Source organism: Parasteatoda tepidariorum, chromosome 1 (assembly GCF_043381705.1).
Source record: "Parasteatoda tepidariorum isolate YZ-2023 chromosome 1, CAS_Ptep_4.0, whole genome shotgun sequence".
Classification (NCBI taxonomy): Eukaryota; Metazoa; Arthropoda; class Arachnida; order Araneae; family Theridiidae; genus Parasteatoda; species Parasteatoda tepidariorum.
The window spans coordinates 4,536,047-4,558,139 of record NC_092204.1 but is presented as its reverse complement, the minus strand read 5'-3'; the positions used below and the strand labels follow the sequence as shown (position 1 = coordinate 4,558,139).

Genomic DNA, 22,093 nt, shown 5'->3' with positions numbered 1-22,093 from the left:
CTGTAAACAAAAGCTTTTAAAATGAAATGACAAGGCTGACCCTCTGGCAATAGGAATTTGAAATATTGTTCTAATAGACCTTTTTCTATATGAAACATTTTTTTTTCTCTAAGAAGCTTTTTTCTCTATGACCCAGTTCTCATAATGAAGATAACTTTTACTGCTAGAACTGTTAAATGTATATTTTTATTATAATTCAAGTTGAAATCTAACTATGGACAAGATACAGTTTTAAGCTACAATTAAAATACAATTTTAAGCATGTTAGCAAAATTGTTTTTGAACAAATGGGAAAAATATCTATAGATATTTACCTGTCATAAATGATTTTTATTTGTAGTGACAATTTTTTAAATATTTTATTATTTTACTATATTTTTGTGTTGATTTTTAATATAATTTTTAATTTCCACAAATTATGTCTAAATTTTCACAAAATAGGTACCTCTTAAAAAAAACCTACACCGACTCCAGCAAAAAAGAGTGCTCTGTTATCATTTAAGAAGATCACTTGATTTTGTTTAATTCTTTGTTGAATAATTACTGAATCAATTCATTACTAAGTACATTTTTTACTTAATCATAAAATATATATGTTATATTTAAATGGAAGATTTTTATTATTATAAATAGGAAGCCGTTTTTAGTAAAAAAAAAATTAACCCCCCCCCCTGAAATTTAGAAGTCCTGGGTCCTAAGAACCCGTAATAAGCTAAATTATTGTAATTCACTTAACAATTTCATTTGTTATTGAGGTGAGATGAAAACATACCTGCTAACTTTGGAGAATAAAATAACGGAGACTTTACTAACGACAATTTTTGGGCTACGAGTAAAGTTGTGATACATCATGCCTAATCATGTAAGTCAAAATTGAAAGTAAGATAAGCACTTACATTTACCAAAGTAAAAAATATGTATAAATCTTAATCCAAAGAAGATTTTTTAAACCATTATTTATAATTACTTAAACTATAAGCACTCAACATACTGCAGTACTGGCACTAGCACTACCTGTTGAGATTTTTGCAATTAGCAGGTATTTTATGACCAAAATTCTTTTTTTTCTTCAAAATTTTCTTCAACAAATTCGGAGAAATTTGAGAATATATGGGCAAACAGGAGATAGTCGTAAAATACAAGAGACTTTGTTAAAAAAAACATGAGACTTGTCAGGTATGTGAGAATAAAAAAAATTTCTATCCAAAAAAATATATATATAAGAATAAATTAAACATACATTAATATATATGTAACACTATTTAAACATAAAGAAAGGAATCTGTTAAATTACAATAAAGAGATACAATGTTTACTGCGTAAAACAGTATTTATATTAATATTTGAGAGTATTATTGTTAGTTCACTAAGATATATGTCATTTAGAGGCAACAAATTACAATAAAGATATAGAATATATTCTGCATCTAACATTATTTATTTTAATATCAGTGAGTATAATTGTTGGTTCATTAAGATATATGTCATCTAGAGGCAACAGCTAACAATAAAGAAATACAATATATTCTGCCTCAAACATTATTTATTTTAATATTTGTAAGTATTGTTGGTTCATTAAAAAATATATTATTTAGAGGCAAACATAAAAAATTATCTCACCTCTCTTGAATCAAGGGAAGGAGAATTTCTAAGAGTGTTACGTAAATCAACAAGCTTTTTCCTTTCCTCATCTTGCTTTTGTTTAATTTTTTGCAATTTTATAGATAATTCTTTAATATAATTATTAAAATGTTCTATAGTTTTCAAACCATCTTGAAAATAACTGTAAAAGGAAAGAAAAAGTATAATTTTCAAAATGATGTAACAATGTATTTATTTTTACAGAAAGTTTAAAATTTAAATGAATTTTCATGTTATGCATTATAAAATGTCGATGAAAAAATAAGCAATAATGTTTCCCCTAATACATTAAGAATCCAAATCTAATAACAGGCAATTAAAATGTTCTATTGTTTTCAAACCATCTTGAAAATAACTGCAAAAGGGAACTATAACTTTTCAAAATGATGGGAGAATTTATTTTTACGGAATATTTATAATTTAAATGAATTATGTCACGAGTTATAAAATATCTATGAAAAAATTATCAATAATGTTTTCCCTATTACATTAAGAATGTTAAGTGAGGGGAGGGAGTGTTTTATTGTGTGGCTTTGAGGAGAACTCATCAAGACCAAAAATCTGGTGCTGCCTGTTGCTATGGTTACAAGTGAAAGCGCATTTCTAATGGAAGTGCAATGGAGGAATGAAGGTGTCGATTGTTTTACTCCTGCTGACCTATGCCGAAATCAAGACAAAACTATTCTCCCCACACCCCTATTTGAATTGATTTTTCCTGGTAACTATGGTATCTGCCACAATGAGAGACTGATGTTTGGAGTTCTCCTTCTCCTGAAAGCCGCAATATATATAATACTGTGATATCAATAAGATATATAAAAACATAACTTCTAACTCTGCTGTGAGATTTTTATTTTATATTAAAAGTGGCAGAAGCATTCAGACAGTGAAATTTAAATTAGTCTTAAATGCAATTTTAAACATCTTTGACTACTACTATATTAAAGAAAATTGAGAAACATACAAGGACTTAAATTGATTTCCAGTCAATGAGTTTAAATTAAAACAGGTGCTAACTTTTACCTCAATATCTTCTGATAAGTTGTTATTCACAGTTTTAGTCACTTTGTTTTATTTAACAGGGTGCATAGCCAGATTTTTCAGCAAAAAATAAGCACATTTTAAGCACTCAAAAAATATTTTTAATCACTTTCCAAAAAAAAATCATAGTTAGGATCTGTGCAGTAATATATTTTTCTATCGTTTAATGTTCTTAATTCATAAAAATAAAATCAATAAAATTTAAAAACATTTTCAAAAACTTTACATAATCATGATAAAATAACTAGTTTCTGATAAAAAATTGCAGAGAAAATTGCGAAAACCATGCATTTTTTGTAATTTAGAGCGACAATCGACACGGCAAAGAAAAAATATCTTTTTAAAATATAGAAAATTAAGCACTTTTTACAAACCCTGAATTAAAAAAGCACATTTAATGGCATTTAAAAAATGTAAATCAAAAATAAGCATTTTTAAGCACTTTTTAAAAACGCTATGCACCCTGTTTAACCGTACAAACTTGAATTTAGTTTTTTCAGCAGCATTGATTCATCTATCAAATTGACTTCCACCGTTAAGGAACAAAAAAGTTGTTTACACAAAGCATGAAGGAAATGTTTGGTATAGAAATTGGGATTACAAGCGTAAGCAAACAGAGGCAATAAATTACAATAAAGAGATACAATATAACAACAAGCAATATAATAAATAATGATAAGCTACTATTGATTTTAGTACATAAATTTTAAGATAATAATTTTAACTTTCGTAGAAAAAACTGTTTATGCCAAAAAGCAGCAATTATTGCTAAGCATTCATCAGGGTTTGGTGAGTGGCAGCGAACAGGTGGCTCCAACCCTAGTACATTAATATATTCAGATTATATCTGTTTTTGAAAGATTTTTTTTCCTATTTTACTCTTTTTCAGGATGTGAAAGAACTAAAAAAAATTAACTGTCAAAAAATATTTTAGAAAAATATTTCTGAATATTGAAAACTACATTATACCTCTTTTAAGTACAAAAAAAATCTGAAATTAATTAAAAAAAAACTAATTTTTCCCCCAGCCTATAATATGGATTTATCATAGAAAGAAACAACTTCCAACCGATAGAAAAAGAAATATGCATAATTTATATAGATAAAAGTAACACAAACTTTGTTGATATTAGAACACAAATGGAAATTTTATAATCATTCGATTTTCAATTTCATTACTTCTATAGTAGCAAATATCAAAAGAGGAACAAAATATAGATCTATATGTGTAAAGAAAACGTTTAAAAAAATGAAAAAAGAAAGAGAGATCACAGTAATAACTTACTTGTTTTGAGCATGATAGTATTCAACTAAATGTTGCAGTAATTCAGCACCTTTTTTAGTTTTTATTTCATTAACTTTAATGAGATACTGGAAGGAAAAAAATCTGTTTTAAAAACACTAGCTAAAACGCAAATTTATTTATTTTCAAATTTCATGTACTGGCTATTTAAATGATAGTGCGCAGATGAAATTAAGTTACTGATTTGTTCAAAGCTAATTTAACCCATTTAGTGTGCAATCTTTCAAACTGCTAATCAAGGGTCAGGATAGCCTGGTTGCTAGGGCACTGGGCCCATGTATAAGAGATCGCCCTCGTCAACTGAAGACTCCCCGTGTTGTAAATTTTTACTGATTCATATGAAATCTGTTGGGTCACATACTCCTCCATGTTTCCAAAACAAATCATACCCCTAGGGGTACTGATCCAGAAGTTTCCTTGTCTTCCAGAATGGGTTCAAAATTGCCAGGCAACGGAGTTTATTATTAGTAGTCATAAACCCAAATTTGGGTCGGCTGTTCAACGACGGATATAAAAATACTAAAAGAAAAGTTCTTATTATGATAAGTAATAAAGAAGTAATGGACATGAAAATCAGTAAACAAAAAATTGTGAACTTACAGCAAATATGTTTATGATTTTAAGAAAGATGGATAAACACATTTATTTATTTAAAATGTATAAAAATTTTGGTTAGTACTAATTCTCAGCATTTGTAATTTACTGATCCTTTTCCGAAGCTTTCTCGTTTCAAAAATCGCAAATATTCATAACTCATTATTGTTCCTCTTTACTGTCCTCATTTTGTACTTCTTCAGTTTCAGTGTAGTGCGTCTGGCACTACAAAAATACAATGCCAATTCACTAGTATTTAAGACACGTTTAACCAATTCTATGTTGGGGTACCTTTTCCTAGATGAAAGTTGACATTGTCGATAACAACTCTCCCCACATAATTTATTATTACTGTTAATTTATTATTGCTAATTTATTTATTATTATTTTGAATGTTTTTTCTAACAATAGACGCGGGATTCTTTTTATTTTCTAAAATTATATAAACAAGTAATATAAACTATATAAGAATATCACTTGAAATCAGACTGGTAAAACAAAATGATATTGGTTCCTTGATATTGGTTCTTTCTGAATATTATAGTAGATTATTAATTAAAAATATTTTTTATTTTTCTTATTTTATTAATGTCACTGAACAGCCGGCCCAGTTTTTGGGTTTACGACTACTAATGTTTAACTCCGAAGTCTTGAATTTTGAATCCAATGCAAAAGAAAAGGAAGGACATGGGTCCAGTGCCCTATCAACCAGGCTATCCCAGCCCTAATTAAACGATCATGATTCCTAACTTATTAATTATATTTAATATTAATTATAATTTATATAATATTTTCTGTATTAAAAATTAAGTCAAAATAATATACCGTAATGTAGAAAAGGATTAAAAATTTATTACGTGAGTTTTTGCTAAATTCAAAAATTATTTTATTTTTCTAAGCAACATAGCAATACTGTCTCGCATTCACATAAAATTACAAAATTCTAACTTTATATAGGTTTAAAAAAATGAAAAAGTTTTTAATTTTGAATCTATAAAGTTTGGCAGTCAACAAAGAGGAACCATAAAAATGATATCTATTGAAATACATACATGGTAGTTACTATAAATAAATTATGTACAAACTAACATACTTCACACATTTGGAGTTGAAATATTTTCCTTTCTTTTTCCATTTCTTCTGCAATCTTAAAAAAAAAAAAAAAAAAAAGATTAAATTGAATATTTTAGAACTAGATAATATATAAAACAGAAAAGTAACAGTTTATTAAAGTAAATAAATGTTTTTTTTTTTTCGAAAAAGTTTTTAAAAAAAAAATATATATATATATCAATTTATATATCATGCATGTTTAATATTCAACATAACTTTTTGAACAAACATTTATAATTAATTACTTACTAGTGCAGAATATCACATCTTTATAGTAACTAATTCAATAAAAAAATTACTTCTTACAAGAATCACTATATTGGTGTGAATATGAATAGCTTTATTGGATTTTAAACTGGCATGGATATGAATCATGATATTGGATTTTAAAAAAAGCCGAAATACAAATTACAATGATGAATTTTTAATACGAATACACAAATACGAATCATAGAGCATAATTATCAGATTTTGAGAATACGAATTGCAATGCATAGTTTTTAAATCACATATAAGTGAAAAATTCATGTTTGTTATTACAAACATGAAAACACTTCATTGGATTTTAAACTCGCTTAAATGTGAATCACAATATTTGGTTTATAAACGCGTAAATACAAATCGTGATATTGCATTTTCTAAATCACATGAATAAGAATTGCGATGTATGATTTTTAAATCATAGAATTTTGCAATATTTGTGTAAAAATCGCATACCCTGCTTTTAGTTTTTAGACCCGGAAGAATGTTGCGAAAAACCAGGAATGCAATCACTCCTGCTTCAATGAATTTGGCCATCCTTTTATTTAGCCATATTCTAGTTTGCTCTAGTTATTGCTAGCTTTCCTCTAATTTTTTGTTGTTTCCAATGAGATTTACACAATACAACCATTGGCCTCGCGAATTAAGTCAGGAAGGAGAGCTTTTCGTGTGACAAGAGAGCAACTCTAAAGTGAAACTGCATCATAGCTCAGAACCTCCCAGGCAGATGGCAGCACCACTCATTTGAGAAACCGCTTTCATATTTTAGACACAGATCAAAAGGGGAATAAAATTTTACTCAAATTTCTGTTACGGTTAGCGGCAACAGGGATTGAACACTTGTCCTTCTGGACAGAAGTTCGACATTTGAATTACAGGTCCTCTAAACTAAAATAGTATTTCTGATATAATTAAGGGTAGATTTTATTGCATAAACATATATATAAAGCAAAATATTAGGCAATTCATTTTAACACTTAAAATAAATTGAAGAAAAGAACTACCTCAGCAGGTGATATTTCAGTTCGTATTAGTCCAGCTTCTTTTGCTTGCTGTTTCTTTTCTTTTTCAATTTTAGATCTAAAATAAAATATAGCATTAAGTATATGTATGTAAAAGTAATTAAAAACAACCACTTAATAATTATAACTCTAAAACAAGTAATAAAAAGTCAATTCCTACTTAGGTCAACAAAGAAAAAATTTATTTTAGTTACTTTTTATTGAATGATTAAAATTTTTTCACCCATATAAAACTAAAATTAATTAATTAAATTTAATTAATGAATTAATACTTGAAAAAACTGTATTGACATCAAGTGTCAACTATTACTATTAACCACAAGTTTAAAAAACTGTATTTGAGCTTAAGAGGATGAATAAAAATTATTTTATTAAAGATTGAAAATTTGAACAAGATATATAAATATATATAGGTCAACAAAGAAAATATTTATTTTAGTTACTTTTTATTAAATGATTAAAATTTTTTCACCCATATAAAACTAAAATTAATTAATTAAATTTAATTAATGAATTAATATTTGAAAAAACTGTATTGACATCAAGTGTCAACTATTACTATTAACCACAAGTTTAAAAAACTGTATTTGAGCTTAAGAGGATGAATAAAAAGTATTTTATTAAAGATTGAAAATTTGAACAAGATATATAAATATATATAGGGAGAGTCTGAACTAATAGAAGGAATTGAAAAAAAAAAGAAGAAAAAAAAAGGCGTGTGGTAACAGGCAGCTTTTAAAAATTTGGTGACATGGACCAAATTCTTTATTGAATTTATCGGACACAGCAAATATAAAATAATTAAACACTTAAATGTGCCTAATGAACTATCTTTTTTTTTGTTCAAATAGCTATAAGTTAGAAATGATCACTGATGTTATCTTTAAAATGTGTGAAAAATTTAAAAGCTTATAGTAAAATTTAAAACAATGACTAATGTTCAACTGATCAGAAATTAAAATTTCGTTTTAGCTTATCCCTGTTTAATTAATGAATAAATATCTGGAAAAAAACTGTATTAACATCAAGTGTCATCCACTACAAGTTCAAAAAAAAACTGGATTTGAACTTGAGGGGATGAATAAAAAGTATTTTATTAACAATTGAAAATTTGAACAAGTAATAGGGAGAGTGTGAACTAATAGTAGAAAATGAAAAAATACTTACATTTTAGTTTCATAGTCTTTCCAAGCTTTGTCAAATGGCCTTTTGAGATCCTGTAAAAAACAAAGTGCTTCAAACACAATTTAATTACACTAACAAAAACCTTAAGATAATTAAGAAGTATTTGATAAAGGGGAACAAAACCATAACAATTTTAAATTAAAAACATTTAAATATTTAGAAGAAGGAAGTTTTTACTTAAAAATTATATTTTAATGTTATTAAATCTATCTCCATAAAACTAGCTCTTTCAAGATTTTTAAGAAGTCTCAGCTAATCTGTTTACATATTAAAATTGACCTCTCCTTTTTTCTCCACTTTTTTTTAAAAAAACTTTTTGTGTGTGCTTATAAAAAAATAAATAAATACTGAAAATAGTTAATCAAAGAAAAACTTTTATTTAAAAATGTACTTTTGTTTTTGCCTGAAACTGCATTATGTATATAGTTTGTCTAAAGTAAGAAGTCCCCTAGTCATTTGTCTGGATCTGTGGCAGTGACTTTGGTAACAAGGTATAACTATTTCCAGGGTTGCCACAGAAAAAAATGAACAAAATAGTTGCTTTTAGTAGCCTAAAGCATGTAATGAAAGTAATGGGTGTAAAATGTGTTTAAGCATTAATAAAAGTGAGGGGGGATCTACATCTAGTTTGAAACTCAACAAAACAAAATTAAGTAGGTACAAAAATATACAAAAAAAAACATATCACATTGAATAACTTTTGTTCTAATGATTGGATTTTCATGCACTGTCAATCTTAATGGTTCTTGGGGGTTACCTCAAAAATTCAACTTATTTGCTACCTATTAATTAAGTTACAAAATTGGACAGAAAAACAGTCTCAGAATTAAAAATTTTTTTTTTACATATTTTGATTTTTATCCTTCAAATTATAGGGGGTAGCAGCAGTCCAGGAAATATGGCCCCCTAGTTTGGTTAGGAGAGCGATTCAAAGTTCGGACCTTTTAACGAGGAAGCACAAAAAAAATTGCACCCACTCATAAAACACGTTTACCTGAAGAGAATTTCACGCAAAAAATTTTTTTATAATTATTTATTATTCTTTTTAGTTGAGCATGAAAAAATTTCGAATTTTGAGGCATAAATTTTTTTTATACCATATTAATCTACATATTTTTAGATTGAGAAAATCTAAGGTTTCAACTTTTTTAATTTAGTAGAAGCTGAAAAAAATTAAAATAAATTATTTTTAAAAAAATAATTTGGCAACAATGAAAAATTTTTTAAATGGGGCGATAATTATATTTAAATGTGGTAAACTTACGAGGAAGTCTCCTGCGTGCGTCGCGTAAAATTTCATTCATATTTTTTTGCCAATAACCGATTGCTAATCCCTTTCTTTTAATCATAAAATATGATGTTTCTTTTCTAATTTTCTAAGAATGTGTTCATAATTTAGTAAAGAAATTTAACTAAACATTTTATTGAATAAAAAACAATTTATTTAACAAATGTAGAGTTTTATAAAAGCATGTTTCAGATAGAATATGATTATACATTAGATTGTGATATTTAATGTGACAATATTTTATTTTTTACTTTGTTTCTCCATTAATTGATACAATTTCACTAATATACATATGTATGCAGATTTGGAATAATATATTTATCTATTTCTTCAAGATATATTTTATAATTATTAATATGAATACTTAGTCAACATTTTTAAGCATCTTAAAATTGATCAAGATCTTATAGATTGTCTTAATCTTAAAATAATTTTTTTATTTAGTGCTTTGTAGAATTATTTTACCAAATATTTAAATAAATTTTAACATTTTTAAAAATGTCATTCTTCACGCTACCACATACATTACTTTTTCATTAATATACTAATCAGTGTTTTTCAGTATTTTAATTTAGTTCTTCTTTCAAAGTAAAATTCCTTTTTAAATTATTGTCAAGTTTTTATTGAAAGAAAACTTAGAATTATTGTCTGCTAGTTTAGAATAAAATCTTATTAAGAAATTAAAAACATTCTGCAGTTTAAAATTATTCAATGCAAAACAGCTGATTATTTACTAAGCATACTATTTTTTTGAAAAATGAAGATAAATTATTGATTGTCCTTTTTTACTGTATCTTGTTACTTCAACATAGCTGATCTAAAATAGAGTTGATGTTTTATAAGTCACTACAAAGAGTATAAAGATACCAAACATAAAAAGTTGTCGAATACGTAGCCAAAATTTTCAAGCGTCTTAAAATATCACAGTATCTTAAATGTCGTCCTAACATCTTAGTTGTGAAATTAAATTTTTAATTACCTGGCCAGGTGTAATTCGCATAACTATTCAACTAACTATCAATAAAATATTTTAATTACTTAAATTGAGTGTTATTAGTAACAACTATTGTTTTTTAATAGTTTGTCTTGATAATGAATTTTAATCACCTTTCACACATAACGTTATATTGATTGGTACAATTTAAAAAAAGATAACTATGCTAACAAGCTTTGTCATCAATAAAACAAAGGAAAATAAATATACTTACACCTTTGACACCTTTTAAATCTCCTTTCAATAAATTATCTAGTGGGAACATTATGATGTTATTTAAATTCTGCATCTAAATTGAAAGAAAAAAAAGATGCTATACAATTCCAAACCAATAAAAATTTTATAAATATATATACAGATACAAAAAGTTTTTTTTTTTAAAATTAAAATATTAAAAAACTTACAAGGGTTTTCATTAAGGCTGATAATTCTTTTGTAACAATAGAAAACTTTATGAAAGCTGCACCTAAATAATAAAACAATCACATGTGTTATAATATGAGTAGCAATTGGGTACTTGCACTTCAAGAAGACCATCATAGCGGCCTACATGGATAGGAAAAAATCCAGTAGATAATATAAATATTTAAATTTTATGATGGATAAATAATATAAATTTTATGATGATTGTTCCATAATATTTTTAATATTTTTCATATATGGAAATTTGGGAATTTTTATTGTCATCAATATACAAAAACTTAAATAATTTTATAATATTTATATTTGCTCTTCTATTTGGTTAAACCTAGATTGAGTTCATCTTAATGCCCTTTCTGTGATAAGTTTGATTCGCAAACAAACTTTATTTTAAGAATTAGTGTATACATGTAACCTAAATTAATGATTTTTACTTTATATTATTTTATAATTTAAAAAGATAGTACAGAATAAAAATAAACTGAAATTTTTAGAACACAGAAAAAGGAAAGCTTTAAACTAATTACTATAAGTGAGTCTCATTTTATTATGCACTAGTATTTAAATATTCAAGCAAGTGATAAATTGTGTAAAAAATTCTATTCCAATAAGGATTTTTGTTCAAAAACTTATTCAATTATAGGGAATTTTCTAAAATGTATGAAAACCAGGAGAATTTTTATTAGACCAGTAAACCAGGTGAAAATTGCAAAATCCAGTAGTCGACTGGTAAATACAGGAAAGTTGGCAGCTACAGACACATGTGACCTATGACTTCAGCACTGGCTGATCGTTTATAAGCAAAATAGCGAGTAAAGTTAACCTAAGTTTCCCCACAGAAGTTAGAATGTTAACTAACGTAAAGTTAATTAAATGCAGTGCGAAATCACACATCAAATTTATTGAAACATAATTCTTATACTCAACTTAGATTTATTATTTGTTTCTGTATTTCATTGTAACCATGATATATTTTTGTTTTGGGCATCTGGCAACTTCAAAGCATAATTAGTTTGTTCATGTTCCACTTGGCTTTGTACCTGTCTTTGTGTTAAAACATAAAGTGAAAGAACTGAAATCCTTGTAAAAGAAAATAAAAGAATTGATACTTGATGGGCTTGACTTATTAGAAATAAAATGGAAAAAATTGCTAATGTAAACAAATGCCACGTTTCAACAACCAATCAGGATCAAGATACCCACACTATGTCACTTGCAGGCATCCCATTTTGAAAACATAAGGAAAGTATTTTTGGTTTCCCGGATTGTTGCAATATTTTCATAAATCCACGTTGTTAGAAGATCATTACTTTTTTTAGCAGTTACTTACAGTCCTTTGAGTAATTTTATATGGTTTTTTCTAAATTGCAACATTTTTATTACAATATTGCAAAGACACGAGAATTTCGAATTTGAGCCATCATATTTTAACACATTCAATTTGAGAAAAACCCATTGTAAATACTATCATTGTTTTGGAGATGTGGCTTTTCAAATTCCATATTTTAAATAAATTTTCTTCCTTGACAGCACAACAGCCCCTTGCAGGCCTTGGCTGCCTCAACAGCTGAAAAATGCCAGCGTCTCCTATCCATGGCAACTCACTTCAAATTTCTAATCTTTAAAGTTTTCAGGTAATTTTCGATGTCGTTGAGCCATCTAGTAAGTGGTCTGTCTCTGGGTTCCTAAAGGTGACGATTCTCGTTGAGCTATTTTCAGGGCTTCTCCATAAATGGTCCAGCCATGTCAGCCTATTACTGCAGATTACTTGTGCAATTTGGTATTATTTATAGAGTCGGTAGAGCTCAAAGTTATATCTGGTTCGCCAGCAACCCCTTTCTTGAATTGCGCCAAAGATGGCTCTGAGGATCTTTTGTTTCGAAGGTGTCCAGTGTCCGCTGTATACCTGAAATTAGGGTCCAGGTTTCGCTTCCATAAACCAGCACAGGAAGTATGAGTGTCTTATAGAGTTTTAACTTTGTTTTTCGACTGAAAAGATTCTAAGTATGTTTTGATCATTAACAACAGTGCAACAACATATTTTAAATTAATAATATGTTATTACAACTGGAAATTTTTGGTTCAGAGTAACAACTAACAATTTATAAAATAATCACTTTCTGGCATGCTTGATTCCAATGCGATTCCCAGTTGTTATTCAATCAGCCAACTAAACTTGTTTTTTTTAATTCAAATATTTATAATGTAATATGTAATGTAATATTTAAATGTAGTAATAACAATGTTGTTTTGGAGAAGTTTTGAAACATGCTGAATGTATCAGTAAATACCCGTTAATATTGTGTTAAAGAAGTAAAAATCAATTACTACAATAGCCTTATTATTTGCAACTGGTACAAAAAATGAAATATAATAATAAAATGAATTGCATACCTATGTCAGGTTCTTGGTCCTTTGTCATGGCATTTGCTCCAAGCCTGTCTAATGCTTTAGATAAATAAACTTCATTGTCCACGTGTGCTGAAATATTTATTAGATTTATTTTACTCACTTAAGTTAAATAAAATAATAAAAAGTTGTAAATAATTATTAAAAATTATTTTTTACAAGCAATTATATTTGGAAAAAAAATGTTTTTAATTGTGTGCAAAACTGTCTTGATTCACTTCAAAGGTTTCAGAGATTTGATGAAATATGCAAAAAGTGAAATTAAAAATTCTAACTTTCAACTACGTTTCTAACCGAATTGTCCAGATTGCAGCTACCCCCCACCCACACACACCTGTCTTGATTCAAATCTGTCAAAAAACAGACATGCTAATTCAAATTTTATTGCATCTGATTTCATAACTTAAAATATTCTGTACACTAGGGCCCAGAAGCAGAAAGTGCCTAAAACTGTGACGAACGTCGCAGAACAAACAAAGTCCAGCAGAGCAATTTGTATCTTGAATAAGTGACAGCGATTCTAAAAGACCATATGCTTTCGATGGAGATGAAGAAATTGTGGGAACAACAGACCAGCAAATGTTTGTGTTTGCAAATGGTGCACCATCTGGGTAATTGTCCCTTCGAAAGATATTTAAGTTTTATGTCCGGACCTTCATATCATAGTCATTTATTAATAAGTCATCATCATCGTCATAAACAAAATTTAGTACTTCAAAAATGATTGAAAAAGTAACAAATCAAGAATGTTTGCTATGGTTTAAAAAATAATGTAGCGTATCTATGTATGATCCTGTATTTTAATCAATGAAAATATAGTATTTTAACGTGAAGTTGACTTTTTTTGCTGTGAAATGCTTACAGAACATTTGTATAAATTAATAAATCCAGCTGCAGTACATTTAAAAATATTTTGCTTATGGGCACTGTGCACAACCTGCGGCCAGCGGACAAAATCTGAAAAAAATTTTGAAAAAGCAATTCCATTTAAAAAATAAAAAATTATTTCGGAAATTTGAAATTTACGCATTCAATGTAGTTTTTCGATCGCTATTTTTCATTGGTCAACACTACGGATTTACACTTAGTTTTGAAAATCTCAATATCTTTAATACATCATTATTACAATACACAAATTTTGAAATTTAGTTATCACTTTTGACGCTCTTCGTGCAGTTTCCGAAATCGCGATTTATGTAAGTTATGAAACGTTATATTTATGCAAACTTATGTCAAATCTAAATGACTTTTGATCCTTTTTTCGGCAGTTATTGTCCGGAATTCTCATAGCAGATATTTTCTTGTGGTTTTTAAAATTTTTATATTTAAGCACGATATTATTACGAATCATGAGTAAAGAATTACTCATTTAGATAACCATTTTTGACGTGATTTATTTGTGCCGATTTTATTGCAAATCAATTTATTTTTCAATGGTTATTCTAGTAATTATTGCTACACATTTCTACAATGCTTTGAAAGTCCCGATATTTTTTATACGCTATTGCGACACTTTAATTTCGAATCCTGCATTTCAATACATCATTTTTTGATGCACTTTATTTACACAGATTTCATCGTAAATATAAAGGTATTTTGATAGTTTTTTTGGTACTTATTACTATGCTCTTCCCAGTGATTTAAAAAAATTCTAATATGTTTTATACTATAATTTGACAGCACGCGAGTTTTGAATCATGCATTAGAATAATTACTTTTTACGTGCTGTATTTGTGATAATTTTAAGATAAATATAAAAAGGTTTTTCGACGTGTTTCATTCCCCCCCCCCCCGTTATTGCTACATTTTTATGTGATTTTAAATATCCTGATATTTTAATACAATATTACAACTGCTAAAACTCAATTCTGTTTTAAATCTTTTTAGTAATTTAAAAAAAAGTAATTACGTATCTCCAAAATCGACCCCTTCCCGAAGAAAGTAAAAAAAAAAAAAATAAAAAAAACGAGATGCATAGATTTATATTAAACTCGGTCCCTTTTGCAAAAAAATAATTTAAAACATGTGCCTATAACTTTAGTTCCATGAACACGTGCAAATTTTACAACAGACACCCAACCTATTCTTTTTGTCACATGATTTAAAAATCACACATTGCGATCTGTATTTATGCATTTTAAAAATCAGCCTTTTTGATTCTTCTCGCAATTTAAATGTCACATATCGTAATTCGTGTTTAGTGATCTTAAAATTGCACATCACATTAACGAGATTTGAAAATTATCCATTGCGATTCGTACTCACGAGATTTAAAATCACATATTGTGATTAGTGTTTAGGCTTTTAAAAAATCCTTCACTGTAACTCTTCTCGCAATTCAAAAATCATACACCGCGATTCATATTCAAGCGATTTAAAAATCACAAGTCACGATTCATATTCACGCATTCAAAAAATCATACGTTGTGAGACTTCTCGCAATTTAAAATTCATACGTTGTGAGACTTCTCGCAATTTAAAAATCATACATCTCGGTTCATATATGCGTGATTTTAAAACCACTCATCGTGTTTTTTATTTACGAAATTTAAAAATCACACATAACAATTCATATTCAAACAATTTAAATATAACACATCTCTATTTCATAGCTGCCAACATAGATAGGAAAAAATCCAGTAGATTTTACGAAAATTAATTTCATGATAATTGTTTTGCATAAGTTACTAAAAAGTTTGACATATAGGGAATATTACGGATTTTTATAGTCACCAAAAAAGGAAAACTGCAATATTTTCTAGTCATAACTGGCATTAAATATGCTTGAAATGATGTGCATTATGTTTATTCGTAATTTTGAATAGTAATAGGCATTTAATTCATGAAAAAAATTAAGATTTTTTAATTTATTTAAAAAGGGAATAAAAATAAACATTTTAGAACAAAAAGGAAAAGGTCTTAAACTAATTTCTGTAAATGAGGCTCGCTTCATTATATATTAGTAATACTTATTTAAATATTCAAGCCGAAACGTTGGTTGAATATTAAAATAAGTATACCTCATAATTTTACCGTTAACTTGGATTAATAAATAAGTATAACTAGCCCTATTGAAAACTTAATTTCTATAGGGATATTTTTAAGAAACTTATTTAATTTTAGAGAATTTTCTAAAATGAAAAAACCAGAATTTTTATTACACCAGTAGACCTGGAGAAACTAGCAAAATCCAGTAGAGTTAGCAGCTATGCTAGTTGTATTCATGCGATTTAAAAATCAGGAAAGGAAGAACACCATCTTGGAGTTATTCCAGAATTGATTAAATTTGCCTTAAATTTAATACTACCCACAACAACAGCTTCTGTCGAAAGACTGTTTTCCAGAATGAATTTGGCATGTACAAAATTACAGAGCAGTCTTAAAACAAAATCATTAAATTTTCATTTAATGGCTCAAAAAAGTTATGACATGATCCATTCCAAACCATTTTCTACCTATGTGGACCATTCTATCATTTATGATTTTATGCCGGAAATGATTTGTATATCATTAAATTTTAACTGTAAAAAAATGTAATCAAGATAAGTATCGTAAAGTAATGTAAATTTTAATTAATTCTTAAGTGTCATGTTAAAAAAATAATCGTCATGAAGAGTTGTAAAAAAGTATCTTATAAAGTTTTTTTGTTATAAAGGAAAATAGTTCCTTCACTGTTTCTTTCTTTTCCTTCCCTCTCTCAGCCCCTGTCTCTATATTCCCTACTAAATGTTGAATCTTATTTTCCACTGAAGCAGTTTTGTTTTAATTTTAATAATTTTTAACCCCATAAACTTTTTTTTAAATCAAAGTATCTAACTTGCATTTATTTTAATAACTAGAATATTTATTTCTTTTAAATTTAATTCTATGCACAAATTTTTCAATGTTAAAATTTATGTTTAAATGGACTATAAATGTTATGTATTATGACAAAAAAATGAATTTTTACATAGTTTTTAATTATTTCAGTTTATCAAAATTTTTTTCTGATAAATTGATTCTGTTTTTTTTTTATTTTTTTTATTTTATTAAATTTTGCAGTTTCTAATTTTAAACATTTAAAAGTATTTAATTTTATGCAAACAAATTACAAAGTTAACACGTTGAATGCCACTCTAATTTCACATGGCTTGTCCGTCTGGCCAAACGGTAAATAACTACTAACAATCTAAATATGCAAATGTTAAGACAGATTTTGCTAGTTTTTTTAAAAAGGTTTAACATGACATATCTGGAAAAAAAATGGTGAATTACGTAAGCCTGCTAATTGTTCAGAAATAGTGGTGGATAAAAATCCACTAAATTGAATTTATTAAACCAAGAATCACAATTAATAAACTTGAAAATATTTATTCGCTGTCAGGAGCAACTTGGCATCTCTGTGTATATAAATAAAACTATTTGTGTGTTCTATATTGCATTAATTTCTTCAAACCATTTTAGTAATGATAATAATATAAAAAAGTAAAAATTTACTTGAATTATGTGATTCTAACAATCTTGGATACGCCGGTTTCTGGTGACCACCGTGGAGCTACGAACAAACTCTGTGCCGATCACCGGTGACCCCCATGGCAATCAACGTGTTAAATGACAAAAAGAATTTAGTGCCTAGAACAATAGCTGTCAATATGTTTGTTGAAATAATTGGGGCCCTTCATTAGTCAATCTGCTGTGGCCCTTCACTCAAAAAGGTTGTGCACCCCTACTGTACACAAACAAATTAGCCCATTTAAGGTTGGGCCCCAGAATCATAAAGATTAAATCCTAATACTCTGATCATTATGTTATTAAGGATGTCAATTTTTCATTTTTCACTATTGCTTCACTATTGCTGTTCACTATATCAAAAGTTTACTTTCTATGCCCAGTGGCAACATAAGACTTTCTGAGACACTTTTTGAATATCAAGGTAAGATGGAAAGTTTTTAAATTTTGAAAATACTTAAAAAAATCACACAAAAAATTTCCTAGCAATTTTTGGCCTGTATGAACATGCACCAAGTGACCAATATAAGGCATATATTGGGTGAATAATAAATACAAAATATCGGGTGAATCTGACAATTCTATATTCTATTCCAATATTGTTGAAATAACGGCCCTTTGAACCCTTATTGAGCCATGATTCGTGAATATTGGCTCCAGTTATATTGCTGCTAGGGTACTTTTTTGTAGATGAAGATAGAAATTTAAAATTAAGGTCAATCAAGTGGCTACTCAGAAATTTCCAAGTTATTATTCATCATACTTATAGTTGAGAACATTTTTCTATAGTTGAGAAACTTACAGAAAGTATCTTAAATTCCTTTTATGATTTCATTACATCATAATAACACAAACAGGGTACGTAGCAAGATTTCTCAACAAAAAAGAAGCACCTTTTTAAATACATTTTAAGCNTGTAGATAAGAAAATTGATGAACTCAATTTAAAATCAAATTGTGTTCAATCAAAAATCACAAATTTTTTTCATAAAAAGTGAAAATAAAACTAATATTTAGCGACGTAATTACTTTTTCCATCAATTTTTGCTTTATTATCTGTAAATTAGTTAATAATTTTTTAAATAACTTATGCAAAATTGCAAAGCCAATTTTCAATCATTCAACTGTCTTATGCAAAAAATATTCTTCAAAAAATTTGGATATAGTTAACTATCGGTTATAGTGGACACATTACTGAATCCGCAGACGGTTCACTATAGCGGGGTTCGACTGTATATATATATATGTATATAGTAGGATTTGTGTAGTAATAAAAATTATTTTTTATATATCGTTTAAAGTTCTTAATTTATAAACACAAAATCAATAAAATTCAAAAACATTTATAAAAACTTTACATAATCATGATAAAATAACTAGTTTCTGATAAATATCGCAAAGAAATCGTGAAAATCATGCATTTTTTTTTTTAATTTAGAACGACAATCGATGCGTCAAAGAAAAAATCTCTTTTTAAAAGATTAAGCACTTTTTATCAATCCCGAACAAAAAAGCACCTTTAAGGGCTTTTAAAAAAGGTAAATCAAAAGTAAGCACCTTTAAGCCCTTTTTAAATATACTACGCACCCTGATAAAAACATACTTATAACATAATTATATATACATAAGTTCTTTAAATATTAATAAAAAATAGTAGTAATCAATGAATAATTTAGAAAATTAATTTTTAAAAAAAAACATTATTAAATACTTGAAAAAACAATTTAAAGCTATGAACATCAGGTTATAGTTTTCAAATTATCAATGAAATACTTTTAAAAACAAAAATAATGATCCAACTTACCATTACCACTGTTAAAAATTGCCTTTACTGCTTTTTTCATTTTGGTTAGGCCATCTCGATCAAAATCAAGTGTCTACATAAAGAGGTTAATATTAAACAAATATTAAATAATAAATTAAAATATAAATTTTAATAAAAGAGTTCACTTAATGTTAATAGCAATGCACTATCTACTGAGGGCCACAATAAAAAAAAAAGTGTATAGCTTCCATAGACAGTAATAAATCTAAGTACACATACTTATACACATACATTTACAAAGTATATATACCTAATATAATACATTTAAATTAAAAAGAATTGCACATAATAAAATTTAAAAATTTTTATAATAATTAAACTAAAGTTAGTTTTGAAATAATTTCACAATTTTTTTTAAGTGTATACTTATTGATTTAATTTAAAAATACATTTTTTAATTACGTAGGTATTTTAAGCATGCTTCAAAAAATATCATACCTGCCAACAATTAAGAAATAAAATAATGGAGATTTGACTAATGAAATTTTTTAGGCTATGAGTAAAGTGTTTTAATATACTATGTAAGTCAAAATTCAAAATTGGAAATAATATAAGCGCTTACAATTAGGGAAGAAAAAAATATGTTCATAAATCTTAATCTAAAGATGATTTTTTTTTAACCATAATTTATTATTACTTAAACTATTAACACTCAACAACAGTATTGGCAATTGAACCATCTGTTGAGGAATTAGAGAAATATAATAGCCATCAGCGGATATTTTATGGCCATTTTAAAAAAAAAATTTCCTCGACAAATACAGAGAAATTTGAAAATATGCAGGTAAACAGGAGATAGGAAATACAGGAATCATCGGAAATGGAAGAAATACAGGAGTCTCCGTTAAAAAACAGGATACTCGGCAGATATGCAGTCGAACCTTGATATAATGTACTTTGTTTTAAGGAATTATTTAATAAGTATTTTCTCTGTCCTGACAAAAAGGGTACCAAAATGCTTTAATTTAACTGATATTTAGCTTTGATTTAATGAACAACAATCGCTGGAAAAAATTTGCACATAAAACTAAAACTCAGAATTTTTTTGCACTTAAAATTTTGAATATTTCCAAAAATGTAACAGATTTTAAAAAACGTGACTTAAAAATAAGCACCCTTAAGCACTTTTTAAAAATACTACAAACCCTATGAAGTCAATTTACTAAGTATATAATGTTTAAAGTTTACAAAGAATATTAAACTAAGATAAATGCTTTCAAAACAAAATAAATTATGAAAAGACATTATTCATTGCAAAATAATTTCTCTCTTGATTAGATTTATTTTACAATGTCCACTTTATTATGAAATAAATTAATTCTACACATAAAAATACATGTACAATTTATTCTTAAACTACTTCATTATCCTAAAAATTTAAATAAGTCTCTTTTATATAAATAGGTTTGATTATAGAAAAAAATATTAAAACTTTGCAAATCGGAAAAGACAGAATAATATGCTGATAGCTTATTTACTCTTATATAACTTACGACCTTTATCTATGATGCAACAATCCAGGATTGGTTCAAATCAAGATTTTTTAATATTTACCTGTCAAATTATCTGATAAAATGCATTAAGGACATCTATTAATATTTAAAATCACTAATATAGCTAAAAAAGTTGATATTTTAAAACTAAAATGTTTCAAAAATTATAATTCATTTATTACAAACAAATTAATTACAAATAAAATCATAGTTATATTTATTCAGGGGATATTTCCGCATCGTAATCTGTCCCGCCAACTACAATCGCCAAGGTGCCAAATAGATTTCAAACTTGCAATTTTTTTTAAAAAAAACATGTAGATGTTTGCCCAGGGTTTGCCAAGAGTTGTACCTTTCGAGTTGGTCCCTTTGTGTGATGTTTTTTTTTAGTTTCTTGAGGGGCCACTGCCTGGAAGTTTCCAAGACTTGGCGATTATTCTGCCACAGATCACGATACGGAAATCTCCCCTTTATTCAAGCTAAACATTCTAAAATTTTGAAGACAGAGGAACAATTTGTCAAAAACATCCAACAAAGAGCACATTAGTTTCGATTTGCATATGTTAAAAAAATATTATTTTCAGTTTCTCTGAGCTGCACAAGTTTTTCTCATAATTGATATACAATAACTACAAGTTTATTAAGTTTTAAAAGCACTTGTATTGAATTTAATAAAAAATAAAATAGTTATAATTGATATATGTTTATAACCAACAAATTATTTTACACTCAGCAAACAAGGAAATATACTTTAACAATTTCAAGTCACTCTTACTAGCCAATTTTATATAAAGCCTAGTTTAAAATATAATAATTTACATGCAATTTCTTTTCATTATTTCTTTAGATAAAATCTTCATTTGCAATGATCAAACAATCACAACTTAAAAAAAAAAAACATATTTATAAATAATTAGGTATAAAAATATTTCAGACTTCGGATTTATTTTTAAAAAAATCAATTGGATTAAATCAATGATTTTTCTTAAAAATCATAATTATAAATCAGTAATTATT

At 27.1% G+C, this 22,093-nt stretch overlaps 1 protein-coding gene across 2 annotated transcripts in view; it reads right to left on the bottom strand.

Annotated features, from left to right (window-relative positions):
* LOC107450410 (ArfGAP domain of ASAP) overlaps window positions 1-22,093 on the bottom strand; it is a 53,132-nt gene that overhangs the window by 29,969 nt on the left and 1,070 nt on the right. For both annotated transcript variants that reach the window (XM_043051406.2, XM_071186736.1), the window contains exons 2-10: window positions 19,563-19,635; window positions 13,257-13,343; window positions 10,847-10,908; window positions 10,657-10,731; window positions 8,143-8,192; window positions 6,958-7,033; window positions 5,673-5,726; window positions 3,968-4,053; window positions 1,621-1,783 (exon numbers count right to left, since the gene is read on the bottom strand). In XM_043051406.2, the coding sequence (XP_042907340.1) occupies window positions 1,621-1,783; window positions 3,968-4,053; window positions 5,673-5,726; window positions 6,958-7,033; window positions 8,143-8,192; window positions 10,657-10,731; window positions 10,847-10,908; window positions 13,257-13,343; window positions 19,563-19,635 (726 nt within the window). The remainder of the gene's footprint in view (window positions 1-1,620; window positions 1,784-3,967; window positions 4,054-5,672; window positions 5,727-6,957; window positions 7,034-8,142; window positions 8,193-10,656; window positions 10,732-10,846; window positions 10,909-13,256; window positions 13,344-19,562; window positions 19,636-22,093) is intronic.